Source organism: Conger conger, chromosome 2 (assembly GCF_963514075.1).
Source record: "Conger conger chromosome 2, fConCon1.1, whole genome shotgun sequence".
In the NCBI taxonomy this organism is placed as follows: domain Eukaryota; kingdom Metazoa; phylum Chordata; class Actinopteri; order Anguilliformes; family Congridae; genus Conger; species Conger conger.
This window is the reverse complement of record NC_083761.1, coordinates 44,197,087-44,214,789: the sequence shown is the minus strand read 5'-3', so window position 1 is coordinate 44,214,789 and position 17,703 is coordinate 44,197,087. Positions and strand designations below refer to the sequence as shown.

General features: G+C 39.6%; 1 protein-coding gene across 4 annotated transcripts in view; it reads left to right on the top strand.

The window, feature by feature from the left end:
- The first annotated feature begins 8,007 nt into the window (after positions 1 to 8,007).
- plekhh3 (pleckstrin homology, MyTH4 and FERM domain containing H3) overlaps positions 8,008 to 17,703 on the top strand; it is a 43,499-nt gene continuing 33,803 nt past the window's right edge. For 3 of the 4 annotated variants that reach the window (XM_061231929.1, XM_061231930.1, XM_061231927.1), the window contains exon 1: positions 8,008 to 8,715. In XM_061231929.1, the coding sequence (XP_061087913.1) occupies positions 8,581 to 8,715 (135 nt within the window). In that variant the 5' untranslated portion in view covers positions 8,008 to 8,580. The remainder of the gene's footprint in view (positions 8,716 to 17,703) is intronic. The other variant, XM_061231928.1, reaches the window with a different exon arrangement.

The following is a 17,703-nucleotide window of genomic DNA, read 5'->3' as shown; positions in this document are numbered from 1 at the left end:
GGTATTAGCAACAATAAAAGTGGACTAGATATCTTTTCACCTCTTTCTGCAAAATGTCAACCACAATGATCATATACGTGTGTTTGTACAGTATGTGTGTGTATGTGTGACTGCATAAATTATGTGCATGTGTTCTAAAAATAAAACATCTGGCCCAGGAGGCTCCTGTGAGTTGGGCCTCCAAGGTTTTTGTTTTGAAATATTTGGAGGATCAGGCCAGTGGAAGTGGAGTTCCAGGCACAGAGGCTGGGTGACTCACAGGAATTATTCATTTCCAGAGTAGAGAAATAACAGAATCCCTCCCCTGAGCGCACACGCACACATGCACACATTGTCCCCCAATCCCTTTGCTTTCTTTATTCTGTCCAAATGTCTTGTAAATGTTTTTCCAGCTCAGTGCCTGTCCTATGTAACCAGTATATTTAACCAGGATGGATTAAGGAGAGATTCTGCCCCTGGACCATGTCAGAGAGTCAAGAGTCAAGGGCCAGCCTGTAGCCTAGTAGCTAAGGCACATGACCAGATCCTGGAAGGTTGGTGATTCAAGCCTTGGTGCTGCCATGATAAGATCCGCACCGCTGTTGGGCCCTTGAGCAAGGGGGGATTGGCCCCTGCTTAGTCAAATTAATTATCTCGCTTAGATAAATGTATCAGTGAAATAACAAATCATGATTAAGCTGAGTAGAACAGAAATGTAAAAGTACATTGTGGCGAAATACAAAAAAACAAACATCCTTCCCATTGTTGGGAAAAAGCATTTAGCCAACTCATGGCTATGTACAAGTACAGTGAGGCACTGATTTTCATGTCCTGTAGTGGTGAAAACTGAAATTTAAAGAAAACTTCAATGGAAGTAGGTACAGGAACCCAGCGGAGCTGCACATACGAATGACCACTGTTGTATCTGACTGTCCTTGTGACAGTTGATGCATGACCAAAGCAGAAGTGGAGCGAGGGGAATGGAAGCTTGTATAAATGAAAGTAGGACAGGCTGAAAGGAGAAAGGAGAGCTTGTGCCGGTCTGGCCTGAAATTCAGGAGGCGTCACGCGCCAGGCTTAGTTCCAGTCTCTTTGGTCCTCTCAATGCACCTTTACACAGTACTCACTAAAGTGGAAGAGGGGGAGGAGAGGGCACAAATGCCCTCCTTGACAGTAGGATGCTACGAGCGATATCGTGAGCGGCAGTCCATACAGTAGTAGACACAGGGCCCACGCATTCATAAGCATTGCTTTATTTAAACAACAACCATTTATTTATTTTAGAATACTACATTGAGTTGATATGTGGTGTTTTAGGTCTGAGGAATGTCACAGAAGTTTGAAACTACAAGTTAGCCACAAATGGTCAGCATCATATGAAAAGTGGGTCTTAGAAAACACTTTGATTCCCATACAGTTTTTTCTGAAATGTAAAAGCAAAGTATAAACAAATGACTGTGGCGATTTTTTCTCACATGGTGTGTTTTTATTTCTTTATAAAATGCCAAAGATTGGATAAAACAACAGTCTATGTTCTAGCAGTGCTGGCCTAGGATGAAGAGAACTCCATCTTCTTACCATTGGATAATTTGATTGGTTTCAGAAGGCAAAAACCTACTGTACACAACTCCTCAACACGCATGTTAACAGTCTACCCCTCCCACACACACAAATACACACACGCACATGCACAGCTCGCTGCTTACACACACACGGACACACACACAGATACAAAGATCCAGTTCTCCTCCACTACACACATACACCTCTTAAATCAGAGCCAGAAACAGAAACAGAGTTTCCAAAATTCTACACAAACATTATGAAATAATAACAATGACCATGTTGGTGCACAAAGAGCTTTAAGCTGCAGTATTGTGCAAAAGTCTTAGGCACGTTTAAAAAATAATGAAATTACCAGTTTTTAAAAAAAATAAAAATCTACAATTTGAAGCTAGCCTTCCCCTTTAAAAATGCATCAATTCTCGGGATACACTATCTTGTATCAGTTTGTAGGTTGTAACAAACATATTCAAAAACTTGCCACAGTTCTACTTCAGCCATCTCACTTGCTTTTGGCTATCCAGGAAATCCCAGACAGCCTCAATCAAGTTTTTATCTGAAAAGTGGTTTATTGCTTAACATGCTACTTAATTTTAACAAAATGCTAAAATGTCACTCTAACATTTTCTTTTTTGGAAAATGATTGTTTGAAATCTTTTGTTATTTTCCAGTGACACACTAATGCAGAAAAAAAGTCAGAAGCATCAACATTACAATGTCTTCATCCATCAGACAAACATAATAATATTTTACATTATATTTGATACCATGTCCTGACTGTATCCTTACCTGGGATCTTAAAACTTGAACTGTGAGCATATTACTCCAAGTGTGTTTTTCTTGGCAAAGGGCCAGCTTCAGTAAAATAAGGAAAAATACAGAGCAGACCAGCTTTCATAAAAAAGATTTCAGTCCATTTGTCCAGCCTTGGCTGAAACATCTCGCTAGAGCACGAAGAGACTGCAAAGTGCAGGTGACTGTTGACAATATTTTGCAATAGTTATTCAGTTCCTAGCAATAACTATATACAGCCTTCTCTGTCATATTAATTTCAGGCACTGTCATGCTAATCAAAAATGTATTTCCGATATTTGATTAGCTGCGTATGTATTGTCTTTAGCGTTCTTTTACAGAATGCCCAGCAATACCGGAGCCAAGTTCGAGCAGGACAGCTCAGATTTGAAATTGCTGTCCAAGAGATCTTCATTTCCTCAAGTATAGTGGGAAAACTGGCCAGCTGCAGACTCCAACTCCAAATGAATGAGAGAAAGTGGGATAGAATGTGAAGGGATGGAAAAGTTTAACATTCCTGGAACACATGCCTGGATCCCTGTGAAAAACAGCCATTCCGGGAAATGGCACAGAAAGCGGGCAGGAAAAAACACTCCCGGTCCACGCCCCCTCCCACACGCGAGACCCTTAATGACAACGACCACAAATCAAGGAGACCGCAAGAGCACAGACTGAGGCCTCATTCTCCCTTCCTGGGATATATTAGCGATTATTTCATTACCAAACCTGTAATTCCGCAACCGCATCCCCCAAAAAGGTTTATGTAGGCCTGATTTTAATAAATCATAGAAATGGCTGAATACACAGTGCTGCATATATACTGTATATATTCTCAGTGATCACTTTATTAGGTACACGTTTCTAGTACTGGATAGGCCCTCCCTTTGCCCCAGAACAGCCTGACTTCTTCATGGCATGGATTCAATGCAGTTGCAGCAGATTTCTTGGCTGCAAATTCATCTGGTGAATCCCCTGTTCCAGCCCATCCAAAACATGCCCTGTTGGATTGGCCCATGGGCCCCTCATGGGTCATGGGCACTGTGGTCATAAAGGGATGCACATGGTTTAATACCTTGTGTTAACGCCACTGGCGAAGATGGCAGCCATGAGTCTTTTCCTATAATTTATGAAAAGAACAGATTTAGATTTTTTACCATTCCTCCATGCAGAACTTTTCAGAATCATTAATGTTTGCGTGATTTGCACTGCCTCTTCTGTTGAGACCACAGGTTTTTGATGGGTTTTAAGTCTGGAGACTGAGACTGAGATTGCAGAAAATGGATGTTGTTTTCACTTTCACAACCATTTCTGTGTGGATTTTGTTGTATGTCCGAGTCATTGCACAGCTGGACATTCTACCTATGAATTTCAGTTTCCTAGCAGAGACAACCAGATGCTCTGCCAAAATCTCTGGTTACTTTGTTAAATTAATTATTTAATAAATAGTGCCCCTGGACGACTGAAAGCAAAACATCTCCTAAACATCAAGTACCCACCTCAATATTGGATGGTAGGTATGAGGTGCTACTCCTTGTATGCATTCCTCTTTTGCCACCAAACATGTTGATGGTGCATCCGGCCAAAACATTTAATTTTGGTTGCATCTGACCATAGCACACTCTTCCAGTCCAATGATGTTTGCCAAACTCCAGATGCTTGATTTTGTCTATTTTTCATTAGTAAGTGCTGTCTTTGTGCCTCCCCATGGAGATTTGGACGCAGATTCATCCACAATTCATGAAAATAAAGAGGAGAAAAGCACTGCATATTAGCATAGAAAAGTGACATTTCAATAAGTACAGCTTTTATTTAGAAACCCTTTAGAATTCGACAGCTTTTAGGTGTATGCACATTCTTTTTCAGTGATGTTGGAGATTGCCTGGGACCCATAATTTTGCCATTGCCTGATGTGGATTTGGAGAAACAGTAGAACAAGTATTAAATTAATAGGTGTTTTTTGTTTTTTGTTTCATTTTTAAGTACATTCTTTGTGTGTACCATGAGTAATTCCCCTCATATTTCATACGTATTAATGTCATGATGGTACACTTGTGCCCTTCAAATTATGAACTTATTTTCTTAAAAAGAAAATGACTGCCATCATCCAAATCTCTCGTGTGTTGCTACAGTTATACGGCTTTATTTAAGAGCAGTGCAAACATGGGTTAAGGGTGCCAATAATTCTGGAGCAGACTGTAATAATGTTTTAATCTACAGTATTTCCCTTTTTTGGCATCTTGATCTTTTGTTTGTTTATGGAAATAGAAGAGGCAGTGCTGATATGCCAGTTCCACTCTTGTAAATAATGGGTATTTCCTAAATAGGATAACTTACCTGCTCTGCTCTCAGCACCTCGTCAAAGCAGAGACACAACATCAGGGGTGACACCTCCTCTCTTTCTGAGAAAATGAAAGGGAACATAAAAGAGGTGAGGTTATCTTGACTTAAGAAAGACAAAGAGGATGAGTCGGTACTTAACATAACATTTATTATATTTTATCATCATAGCAATTAACCACCTGAAACTGACTAAAATATATGTCCCCAAAATGCTCTCGTTTGATTTTAAAAAGTAAATGCTATTCAGTGAATTGAGTATGATAATAGCTACTGTAATGATGATGAACAACACGTTCTTTGGTGATTAGAGATCTGAACTGTGAATGAGAAGGAACCAGGTTTTTATTCTAACTGAAACAGTACGATTGAATCCTTAATAGCATACAGGCTACATCGAATACTGGCTCCAAAATGAGCAAGATAATCAATTAATGAGTCATTAGTAAATGAAACATGTTACATAGGATATGAGGTTAATTTCCTTTTGCTTATAATTGGGGGGCTGTGTATAAACAGCTCAGCTGTTCCTGATCTAGCATTACCCCAATCAACCAAATAATCAGGCAAGGAACAACAATGTATACACCAACCAAAATAAAACTATAATGCATGTCAATGATAATTCAATTCAATCAGTCAATTGTAATGATAATAATCACATTAATAATAAGGATGTGTGTGCGACTATACATATGTTTTGATCACCTTATTGGATATGATATGGACAAAATGGCAATGAAATATGATCTGACCGGGATGTCACTTTTCACAATTATACTATTCGGCAACTAAATAACATATCATATAGCCACATTTTGACAGACAAGCATAGGATAGGTTATTCTTGTTATTCATATAACTTCATTTTAAATTAAGACTATTTATATATTTTCTTCAAAATATTTGACACTGTCTCTGTGAAAAAATGGAAATGGTGAGTTACTTGTTAGCTACCATGCAACGATCAGTAATAATTAAAAAATGCATGGCGTTTTCATGCCTGTGATACAAAACTCTGGCGACAGAGGGGGTCGGTGCCAATTGTGTATAAATCAGCTGACTGCATTTCATTGTTTAGTGTCAAAGGCGAGATATTAATTTTGTTTTTGGATTCTTTGGCTTTTTACTTTATTTGCATTTTTTTTTAAAGAGTTAGGATTACGGATAAATTGAATAAAAAAATATGGAGTATGAGGTGGCAGATGTAGTTAAGAAAAGGAAAAAAGGAATTGAAAAAGAAAATGAGGAAGGAATATTTGTAATCAAATAATAACAGCCATGATCAAGTGGGAGATTTGTTAAAAAGTCAGTGAAGTGAAAGCACTGAGGGTATCAAGGGGAGACATCGTAATTATAGAATGGAAGCCAACGAAACAACGAGACAAGGCACTAAAAATTACAGAAGTAGTTTGTTTCCCGATGAAAGAAAAGGCAGCAAACATGGAGTCGTTAATGGAGTTCCTCTGTATGGTAGACGGCCAAAACGGTTTATGGAGAACGGCCCTCGGTTTATGGAGAATGGCCCTTGGTTTATGGAGAACGGCCCTTCGTTTATGGAAAGTGGCCCTCGGTTGAAGGAAAACAGCCCTCGATCTATGGGAATAGTCTCTCTTTCTATGGAAAATGTCCTTTGATCTCAGATATACTTTGTTAGCTGTAGCATGCTAACTGAAAATAACAAAAATCACTGAATTTGGCCGGGAACCGGAAGTAACCAACAATTTGAAGTAAACAACATTACATTCAGTAAAAATGGACAATCCTGAGAGATGAATCGTTTTGCTGTGTAGGCTACGTTAATGTTGCACGTTTTACTAAAGCAAAATTGTCAGATTTTTTTGATTGAAACGTTTAAGCACCCTGTTGATATAAACAGCTGGTAGCGGGTTGACCAGTTCAGACCAACTCAACATGGTTTAACTGGTTGATCAGTTCAGACCAGCTCCCAGCTTGACATGGTATGGCCAGTTCAAGCTATGTTCTTTTGTTACTTTCGGTTCCGGGTCACGCTCAAGGGAATGTCTCTGAATTGTAAACAAACATGGCAGTGCCCACAAAGATAACAGTGGCTAGCTAACTAGCCACGAAATAGCAACAGCTATACTATTGAATGTGCACACAATAGGCAACCCTACAGTAACGTTAATGTGGCTAATGTTAGCTAGCTAGCTTGCCAACGTGGCTACTGTTGTAGTCACCAGCTGGTTAAATTAAGTGATTTTCAGTGAAATGTGTTATTTTTAACAGTTAGCATGCTACAGCTAACGAATGCGATCAAATGATGTTTTCCATAGGCAGAGAAACTTTTTCCATCGATCGAGGGGTGTTTTCCATCAACCGAGGGCCTTTTCCATAATCCAAGGGCCATTTTCCATAAACTGAGGGCCTTTTCCATACACCCACGGACGAGGTCCATTGACTGTTGTTTTCCTGAGATGTCGTCTGAGGTCCACCGTAGGCAAGGATGATGCTAAAAGGGGAATATAGTGAGGAAAGAACAGGTCAAAGTTAGGACAGTGGAAAAAAAAAACAATGACAACATTGACGAAATATAAATATGGATAGAAGAAGGTTTTTAACTTTTATTGCGATAGCTATTAATTGTGCTAGTGAGACTGTCACAAAATCGGAGATAATCAAGATGGTGGTATGTGCAGCTAAATACATTTGGGATATAACAGATATTAGGGGGGACGATATTCAGGGAATTTTTGAGAAAGGGTTTGGTGGTAGTCAGATGCCAGGGAAATGAAGAAATCACAATGAATGTGAGTCCTAGTGTGACCATATAGATACAATTTGAAATACATCAACTTACCAACTGGCATACCACAGTTGGCAGCTAGAATACCATGAGTACAACAGTACTATTATATATAACTATATATAAGTGCCATTATAATCTATGGCATACACAAGGCTAATCATGGTAGTGAGGTAGGGAGGGAAAGGTGCAGCCTGAAGAGATGAGTCTTCAGTCTGTGCTTGAAAGTGGTCAGAGACTCTTGCGACATCCACATGAAGGGGCCAGAACAGACAGCAGTCGTGTCCGAGAAGTGCCGGTACGGCGATGGGGTGGTGCCAGGCCTCCCAAAGCAGCAGAATGGAGGGGTCTCGGAAGAAAGAAGAAGAATTAAGAAGAAGAAGAAGAAAAAGAAGGAGAAGAAGAATTAAGATGAAGAATGAGAAGAAGAAATTAAAAAAGAAGAATAAAAGGAGGACAAAGAAGAAGAAGAAGAAGAAGAGGAGGAGGAAGAAATAAGAAGAAGAAGAATTAAGAAGACGAAGAAGAAGAAGGAAAGGATTATTATTGTTGGGCGTGACTAACCCGGTTGCCCCTCCCCGCGCACACGCTGAGTGTTCAAGCAGGCTGTGTAAATTGCCTGAGTTTGAATGTTCGGTCTACTGAAGGCACCGTGTTCAGACAACCGATCTCTCCGTTATTAACCCAGAAAGTGGGCTATCCACCGATGTTCCTTCCGAATTCTTATTTGAGTTCAGGAAGTTTTACATAATATGGAGAAGAGATGCAGAAAATAAGAAGTTATTTCAATTACGAAACAACTTGTTTTACTGTATATCCGTTCGCTACATCGTGTCACACAACAGCTGGAATATGTATTGAAACATTGGGACTAATTTCGAATGGAAGCTTATCGAAGCGCACGCTGTTAGTAACTGCGTAGCTAGCTAATGCACTATTTGCGTGTTCATGGGATTTTAACGACTACAGAACAAGTTATCCTGTTCAATTCACTTTCGAAGAGAAATCTCAGACTGGATGGTACTATCAGCCGAAATCGGTCTGTTTGAATCAGTGAAACTACCTTGGCCCACGCAAGGAGTGATCGCGGATGCTATTTACGCTGCAAGGATTGTCGGAGACACCAAACTATCCCAATTTGAATGCCTTTGCAAGGAATTAGCTGGTTTCTGTGCTGCAGACAGGGGTTCAGTTTGTTAGGAAGGGACTATGGGGAGAAAGAGGAGGAAGAATCTTTTGAGTTGCGCTGCAAGGACGAGACGACGTACAACGGGAGGGTAGGTATCCATCTATACTTACTGTCTGGTATTAAACATGGTGATTGTGACTAGTGTAATATCTATGAACAATTTGCCAATGTGACTGAAAATATCTGCGAGGTATTTTCCTTATACTAGGTATAGCAGGGACAAAATATGATTCGTTTTTTGTTGTAAGCGTATTGCTACGTAAGTGGCATGGTATTCCTGTACACTATAGGTGACCTAACTGTCCCGATTGTCTTATAATTACAATTTCCATAAGCAGTTGTACTGCTGTGCGTGCTACATAGCCTAATGCAGACTTAGCCATTGGTCACAAGTGGTTTTCACCAAAGAACTTACTTTCATGCTCAGTGAACCATGTCTTTTTGTTCCACATGTCAGTACCATGCTTTTCCGTTTTATAACCAGTATTTAATTTCCCCCAAGTTACAGTATATTCGTGTTTTATAATCATTACTCAGTCAATTCGACACCTACTCTATATCGAACTCAGGTTAGCATATAGAGCCCTTCTTAAAATATGTTCACAAAGTTTTCTATACTTCGCAGTGGTGGTTATATACATTTGGATTTGTCTGGTTCAACTTAACAGGCATGTACAGGCTGCACGTTTATAGCTTTGCGCCATATGGCAATCGTTCAAGTTTTGAGGGTTCCAGTCTTTTGGCATCTGTCTACCCAATCAGCAAGACAAGACTGCTCTGTTCTGCTTTTCTTCTAATTCCACATTGTTTCGCCTGCCACCCTGTTCACACGTGTAAGAACCACTTGTTGTACATGGATGTATTTGCTGTAGATCAGGAAATTATACCAAAAAGTATTTGTTTTTCCGAAAGCCATATACTAATTTAATTAGTTTGCTTATTACATTATGGGTCATTCCGTCCTTGACATCACAACCCTTGTAAAGCTAGCATTAATCGTGGTTTAATTATTTGGCATTTTAACCATTTACTGGAATATTATATTTGAATAACATATTTGGACGGAAAGTTTTCCTTGCAATATTTTGAAAATAATCTGCATGTCTCTGATCTCTTCAGAAGGGCTTTAGTATGACACAGTGTCATTTCAGCAATCAACTTTCTTTTCTTTGGTCTGCCACTCAAAGTGGGCAGGAGCAGTACGAGTGTATTATATGGCTAATGTCAGAATAAACACACTGTCCCGTAGCATTTCTATTTAAACTCTCTGTTTAACTGACTGCTAGCTGACACAGTCGGCCCACAATCAATTGGTCTATAGAATGTGCCACAGGGGTTTTGTGCCTGATTAACCTTAAGTAAGGGCTGTGTTTCAAATGCATAGTCCATTCTCATCCCCCATGCCATCATACTGTGTTGAGAGCTGCTGAATCCCATGGGCCCTTTATTCAGACGCCTGTTCGATTAAAGCAGGGACACAGTGTGTACCTGTAGTGCTGATACAGTACACTCTCTGTCTCTGTCTGTCCCTCTCTTGCTTTCTCTTTCTTTGTCCCTGTCTCTCTCAGTCTCTCCTTCTCCCACTCTATCTCTCCCTCTCTCCCTCCCTCCCACTCTCTTCCGCTCTTTCTCTCTTCCGCTTTCTCAAACAGAAATAAATAGACATGCACAGTCTATTTATGTATTAACGCATCTTTTATTCATTAAGCAGAAAAGCCCCATTAAGCTTGCCATCTCTTTCGTAAGGGGGACCTGGCCAAAGCATGGTAACATCTTAATGTTACGATGTTTCGTTCCATCGCCTCTGACCTTTTGCTCTCCTGATTACTCTCTTCTTGTTGGATGTGAGATCAATATCCTGATGGAGACGGAAGTTATCAATACATGATACTTCCTGGAGTGTTTCTCATGTTGTTTCCACAGTAACTGACCAAGGATGAGTCAACATTTTTTGTCTGGAGGTTCTCTGCTGCTCTTCTAAATACAAAACCTTAAGGATTATTGTACTGTGATGGAATCAAAGAGGCTTCTGGCCAGCCAGATTCCCAAACACGTCCCTGGAAATATAAGTCTTAAAATGTCAAAGGAGTCTGTTCCATTTTTGAGATCAGGAGCATTCTCTGCATTGTGTTTAAGCTGTGTCCACACGAGAAAAACACACGGCTCTTCAGCAAAGATTACTTGGAGTCCTCACAATAGATAATGCACAGATTAGTCGATTTATTCATGTCAGTTGCAATTTTATTTTAACTCACTGTTCATATCCCTGTGGATTAAATATTCTGTCAATTCCTGTTGAGACTGAGCTGTGAATCAGCCACAGTTTAAAGGCATATTGCAGGTCAATACTGAACATGTCCACAAGGTTACTTAGTCCAAATAACAGTAAACCAGTGTCAAGCAAATGCCAAACCACATAGCCAATCTGAATATGTCCTTGTCAGAGATGTAAATGTGTGAAATTCTGTCAGGCTCACATTTCCATGTTTTTTAACATCATTGCTTTAACATTTCTTTTTTGTTGGGTGAAAAGTCCAATACACAAAGAGTGGATTAGCTTTCCCTGTAGAAGGGGAAACTGGCATGCAACGTGATGCTAATCGTATCCTCCCGACTATGTGACGTGTTCTAATTTGCCTGGGTTCTCCAGGCCACCCATCTGGTTCTGTGGATAGCATTGACAGTTGTGAAGCATTTCCACTGGGTTACTCACCCTCCCATGAGATGGGGTTGTGGAATTAACACATCAGGGGTACCTCCGATTTGGATGATTCATGCGCTGCCCCTCTCTGGCGAGACTTGTTCTACCAGATCTTTTCAATTGCATGCTCTTTCTCCCCCTTCATCAGATACGAGGCTTGAAACCTCCTTTTAATGACGTTGAACACACACATACGCGCGCACACACACACACACACACACACATAAACCCACACAGACAGCCATTGTTTATTTGAAGAACACCGAGACATGAAGAAGGGCAGATTTGAAAAGCCAGGCTTCAGTCACGCTTCAGGACAGAGCCAAGGGATTTTCAAATGTGATTACTCCACATGTGTGATTTTGGACCACCGGTGCAATTAAAGTGAGTAGGCTGTTTTAGTCCTGCGTTTTTATTTTTTATGCATTATGGTTACATCAGTCTCTCAACGGATTATCATTCCCAGAAATAACCGGCTGTTTCCCAGGTTCACGTGGCGAGGGAGACCCAGGTCATGTGGAATTCAGCTTGGCTATTCAGGGATGCAAGCTATAAACTGGGGACGTCATGGGGGAGCACACTCAGGTTGGCCCATTCACAAATCCTCTGGCGAGGCACTAATTTTGTAATGACAACATTTATTTACTCAGCGTGCGTGGCATTTTGCATTTCCCCAGTCAAACATTAACTAAACAGCCATCCATTTTTTGCCGCTTTATAAGTCTTTGTGTATGCGTCAACCCGACAGGCTGAATTTTATTTGCACAGAGGCTACAGTATGTTTTCAGGTGTGAGCCTAACTTACAGTGGGCCACTCCTGGTTTAAATGCCTGTATGTGATCGAAAGCAATCCTGAACTGGTACAGAGTTAAACATGAGACCTTTCTGCAAATTTTAAAGCAAGATTGCTTTTTATTTTCATTTTTTACTTTTTGTAAATTATAAAAAAGGAAAAAAGTTTGGGAACCCTTTTGGATTATTCTTTGTTACTTTTTAAAAAGATGATTACTAAGGCCCAGACCCAGGTGATTTACTCCTTAGAGCTTCACTGAGTCAGGTGATTATAATTCCAGGGCTGAACTTTTTATTCTGAAGTAAGTCAAGTAACTATTCTGGGTTCCTCTAAACAGTTGTCCAAGGATTTCAGAATGAAGATGGTTCAGTTTCACCAAGAAGGAGAGTGGTACAAAAACTCAATGTTCAAACGACCTATTTCCACTGTCAGAAACATTATTTGAAAATGGAAGATGCATGGAACAGAGGTCAAGGCAAGGTCTGGAAGACCAAGAAAGATTTCAGATAGAATGGCCTGAACTTTGGCCTGTGTAGAGAAGAACACCTTGCCAACTGCATGGAGGTGGATCCATTATGCCTTGGGGTTGTGAGGCAGCTGGGGGCACAGAGGATTCCACCAAATATCAAGAAATTCTAGAGGCTAATGTTCAGAGGTCAGTCCAGACACTAAAGTTGAAGAGAGGTTGGGTATTCCAGCAAGACAGTGATCCAAAGCATACCTCGGAATCAACCATGAAGTAGCCTACCTTCAGGAAAGACTGATTAAGGTTTTGGAATGGCCACCACAGATCCCAGATTTGAGTATTTTTGAAAATCTGTGGAGAGATCTCAAGCATGCCTTACATGCAAAGAGGCCAAAGAATATGTCTGTGCTGTTCTGCCAGGAAGAATGGGGGAAAATTTTAATTGAAAAACCGAGAATTGAAAGACTGTTAGGTGGCTACAGGAAGCATTTGCAAGCTGTTATAGTTGCCAGAGGAGGAGTTACAAAGTACTAATGCACAAGATTTTGCCCAGGGCTTTTCCCTTTTTTATTATTTTGAAACTGCAAAAATTAAAATTAAAGTAATATCGACTTAATTTCTTTTGAAGAAATGTGTCATGTTTAACCATTTAGAGGTCAGGTTTGCTTCTGTTCACTTAGATATTAATTGTAAAAGGCTTTTTGACCAGGGCTGCCCACATTTTTGCACACTGCTGTAGCTCTAGTTTTGACATTTGACTTTGGGAGCTATGGGCCCACAGATAAGCTGGATAGGGTTTCAACAGGAAAACCAGGGCTGCAGCTAAGGCAGCCTGAGGGAAAAATCAGCAGTGCCTGATCAGCAGGACACAGGGATATTTGCAGTAAAAATCTCACCTCAGAGCACAGTGAAACTAATGGCACCTGGTCATGCATAGTTTGGGAATTGGATTTGTTCGGAACTCTTTACAGACTGAAATGTTTGTACAGCACCTTTATTTTAAGAATGTGATTCTGTTATTTATATTATTACTCGCATTTCTTAAAGCTTTTTTTTGTAAATGCTTTCTGTGCTTGATTGATTGATTGATCTTCCCTGTTCAATTGAGCCAACCATAGGATAGGCTCCAATACACCAGACCAGCTCAGTAAAGTACACAGTTTTTGAATCCAAAACAATTACGTTTTCGACCCAGATCTGGACTTTACCACATCACACTCCTTAGCAGTAGTGTTAAGACATGCTCCTCATCTAATTTGATATTACACCACCCGGATGACTCACCCCTGATAATTTGCATAGCACAAGTTTGTGGTGTTGGCAACTAATTCACTGCGTTGCACCAATATTGAAGTATGGGCATGTTGAGATAATTAATATATGTATGTAAAGCACAACAGTAATGTGTGTAGCCATTTGTGAAGAAAAAAATACTATCCATCGTGACCTAAAAAAGAAAAAAACGATATGGAAATGTCAGTAAGCTTCTGATTTCCCAAATCAACTTAAATGGCTTCTAGCACTATTAAAGAACAAATGTGTTTGTCAAAGTGTCAAACAACACATTCCGATGTATGTTTGGTTGTAAACCAGTAAGCTTTTTGTTTCATTATGCTACTTCATTTGAAATTTGCTCCCCTCCAGAAATTCTCTTTATTGTAGAATGTAGGTGGATCCTAACACACAGTTAGAGGGTTAGGTGTATTTCCAGTTTTTTGAAAATATGACTCTATTTTTGCATCAGTGATAATAATAAGGAGAATCTATTTTTTATGATGCAAAGCTGAATAAGGTGTAATTGTGTAAACTACTTCCGGGCTCATACCATGCTTGCTTGGCTAGCAGGTCTGTAACTCTATCCGAATCATTCCCTGGGGTTCTACTGTGCATAGATTTGGAGCTGTCTAGTTGTCAGTGTTTTCAGATGTGTCGGTTAACATGTTGTTTCTGTATTCACCTACTTAATCTCTAAGGGAAAAAGACCATCATAAATATTTTTTTCAATCCATTAATATATCCTAACTCTGGATTTGACAGCAAGGAGGCATTTAACATTTGTCTATATTTATATTTCATTCAGTCCTCAAGTACATGTTTGATATATTTTAACTGTTAATGTAAAGTAGGTAGGCAATAGTAATAGTAGTAGTAAAGTAGTAGTAAAACACTGATATGCTGTTTGATTAGCATATTTTTATTTGTAGCATTTCTTTTTGTAGGACAACTAGTTTTGCCTGCTCAGTATTAAATATATTTAATTTCTGCTCATGGCTTGCTAACAACACAAGCAATGGTTCTGAAAGTTATCTGCTGCTGGCTGTCACCTATGGCATTCAGTTTCTTAACAGACAGACTGTCAGTCGGAGTAGCCAGCTAACTGCTGTCTTCGGTAAACAGTCTAAATAGAAGCCTTTACTCTGTTAGCTTGCATGCTAACATTGGCGGTATCCAGTTCTCATGGAACTTGTTGCTAGGAAAGTTATGCCGATTCCTAGAAAGTTTCTCTGATGCTGCTGTCACATTTTCTAGCCAAAAAAGGCTTCAGAAGATTGATGTGAAAGGATTGGGTAATGAGACACCCTCAGAGGGGGGGCCTGAGTGTGAGATTCTTTTCAGCTGTGGACTCGTTTTACTGGCTTTTAGGGCAACAACCTAGGAGTTTGTTGACTGTGAATCCTGTAGCATTTCTTGTAGTGTAAGCGGCATTCAGTGAGAAGAAGGCTGGCACTGTGCCTAAAATTGTACATTTCCAAGAACTTGTCCTCAGCTTAACCTTAACTAAATTTCCTGAATATTAAGGAACAGTAGTTTATAAGTTCCATTTAGTATGTTTATGAAATAATTGAAACAATACACAATAATTTGTTATAAAATGTGATGCACAACATCCAGTAGTCTTGTACCCACAATGAGAGCATTCACACTATAACCTTTTCACCCAACTTTTTGATCTGAAAAGGCGCAGGGTAGGACAAAGGAACCTTGTGTTCCCCTTGTTCCTGTATTAAATGAGCTATTTTTCAGCATATTTCTCCCCATTCATTCACCCTTGTTATCTTTAAAATATTAGCCAACCATTACAAAAACAGACTTGGATGCACTGGAACTGCCAAATAACAAGCCCTGGTGTACAAGTGCACAGAGAACACTTCACTTCTGTCTGTGAAAAGAATGTTGACATACATTGTTGGAAACTGTAGGTGACCGAGTACCCAACAAGCTACTTCTTCTAAACCCTAAATGTCATCAACCTGTGCTGTGCCAGATCAGCTACAACTTATAATTACTGTATAGGTCAGTGGTTGCTGGGCATGTTTTACAGTAAGGGGAATCCAAGCATTTGAGGAGGCCAGAAGGTGGAAATAGTTAAAACATGAGACAGTTCTTGCTTAGCTACCACATTTAGTTCAATTCACATGTTGTTTTATTTAAGTTTATGGGCAATTCCATAGATTAGTTGACATGACCTGAAAAATTCAGGGAAAATATTTATTCTTCCTGTGTGGAATATGAGTTCTAGTTTTGTGGACCGAAGAAAATATTGATATATATATTTGTTCATAATTTTTTTAAAATATCAATAAAATTGTAATAACAGTTGTCCAGAATGAATATGGTTAATTTCCACCAACTTTTCAAACTTCCTATTTTTACTGTCAGAAACATTATTTGAAAATGGAAGATAAATGGAACAGTTGAAGTCAAGGCAAGGTCTGGAAGACCAAGAAAATGTTCAGATAGAATGGCCCGAGACCTGGTGAGAAATACTCAGAAGAACCCACACCTCACTGCAAAAGAGCTGCAAAAAAGAGTAGCAGACACAGGTCAAGCTGTTCACAGGACAACAATACAACATACTTTAAACGACAAAGCAGAACCTACATGGGAGAGTCACCAGAAAGAAGCCTTTCCTAAGAGCTCAACACGAAATTAAGCATCTCAAGTATGCAAAAGAAAACACTGAGAAGCCTGATGCCTTTTGGAACAATGTGCTTTGGACAGTCGAAACCTAAATTAAACTTTTTGGGCACCACCAAAGAAGGTATCTTTTGGAGAAAAAATGGTGAAGCCTTTGTAGAGAAGAACATCTTCCCAACTGTGAAGCATGGAGGTGGATCCATTATGCTTTGTGGTTGTGTGGCAGCTGGGGGCACAGGAAATACTGTGTGAGTGAAAGGCAGAATTGATTCCACCAAATATCAAGAAATTCTAGAGGCTAATTTTCAAAGGACAGTCCAGACAATTGACGTTGAACAGAGGTTAGGTATTCCAGCAAGTCAATGATCCAAAGCATACCTAAAAATCAACCATGAAGTACCTCCAGGAAAGATGGATGAAGGTTTTGGAAGTGACCTTACTGCGGTAGTGATCTCACCAAATGATGATAAAACTGGGAACACCGAACTTCCAATTTGGTATTGCGGTGAAGTAATTTACCAACATCTTACAGACTGGATTTAACTCCATGAAAGTAAGGGAGGATAGGAACCCACATACATTATAATGGGCCAAAGTATAATGCAGATTAAGCGAATAATGTTGATTATCTCATTCAATTGGATGTCAATTTGACACGCGCCACCTAATTAATGTTGGTGCAGACCAGAAACACTCCTTCATGGCAGTGGTATTCCCCAATGGCTGTGGCCTCTTTCAGCAGCCACACTGCCCAAATATTTTCTCGAGTGAGGAAAATTAATATGAAGGATTTTTTCTTGCTATGATAAATATCAGGAGCTGAACAATTGATAATTAATCATCAATATTCAAAATAAATTAATAATGTTGAACCAGGCAATTTTTTTGGGAAACAGCAGATTCCCTTTGTTTTCTGATGCATTTACTGAATTTACCTGTGTGTTGTAGGACTTTAGGGTTGATGGCAGAGCTAAATATACAAATGGCATTATGTGTACATAGGTAGAAAGCTGCAGCCAGGATTATGTTTCATCACTGGATCTTTGTTGTCAAGGAAGATTTATTTAAGGATGTGACCAGAGAGCATACTCCGGACAACTGAAATGTTTCTGTAATCTAGTGGCTAATGTTATCTAATAGAAATTACCACATGAATCACAAGCATTACAATGACAGGAGCGCCACTAGATTGAGCTCC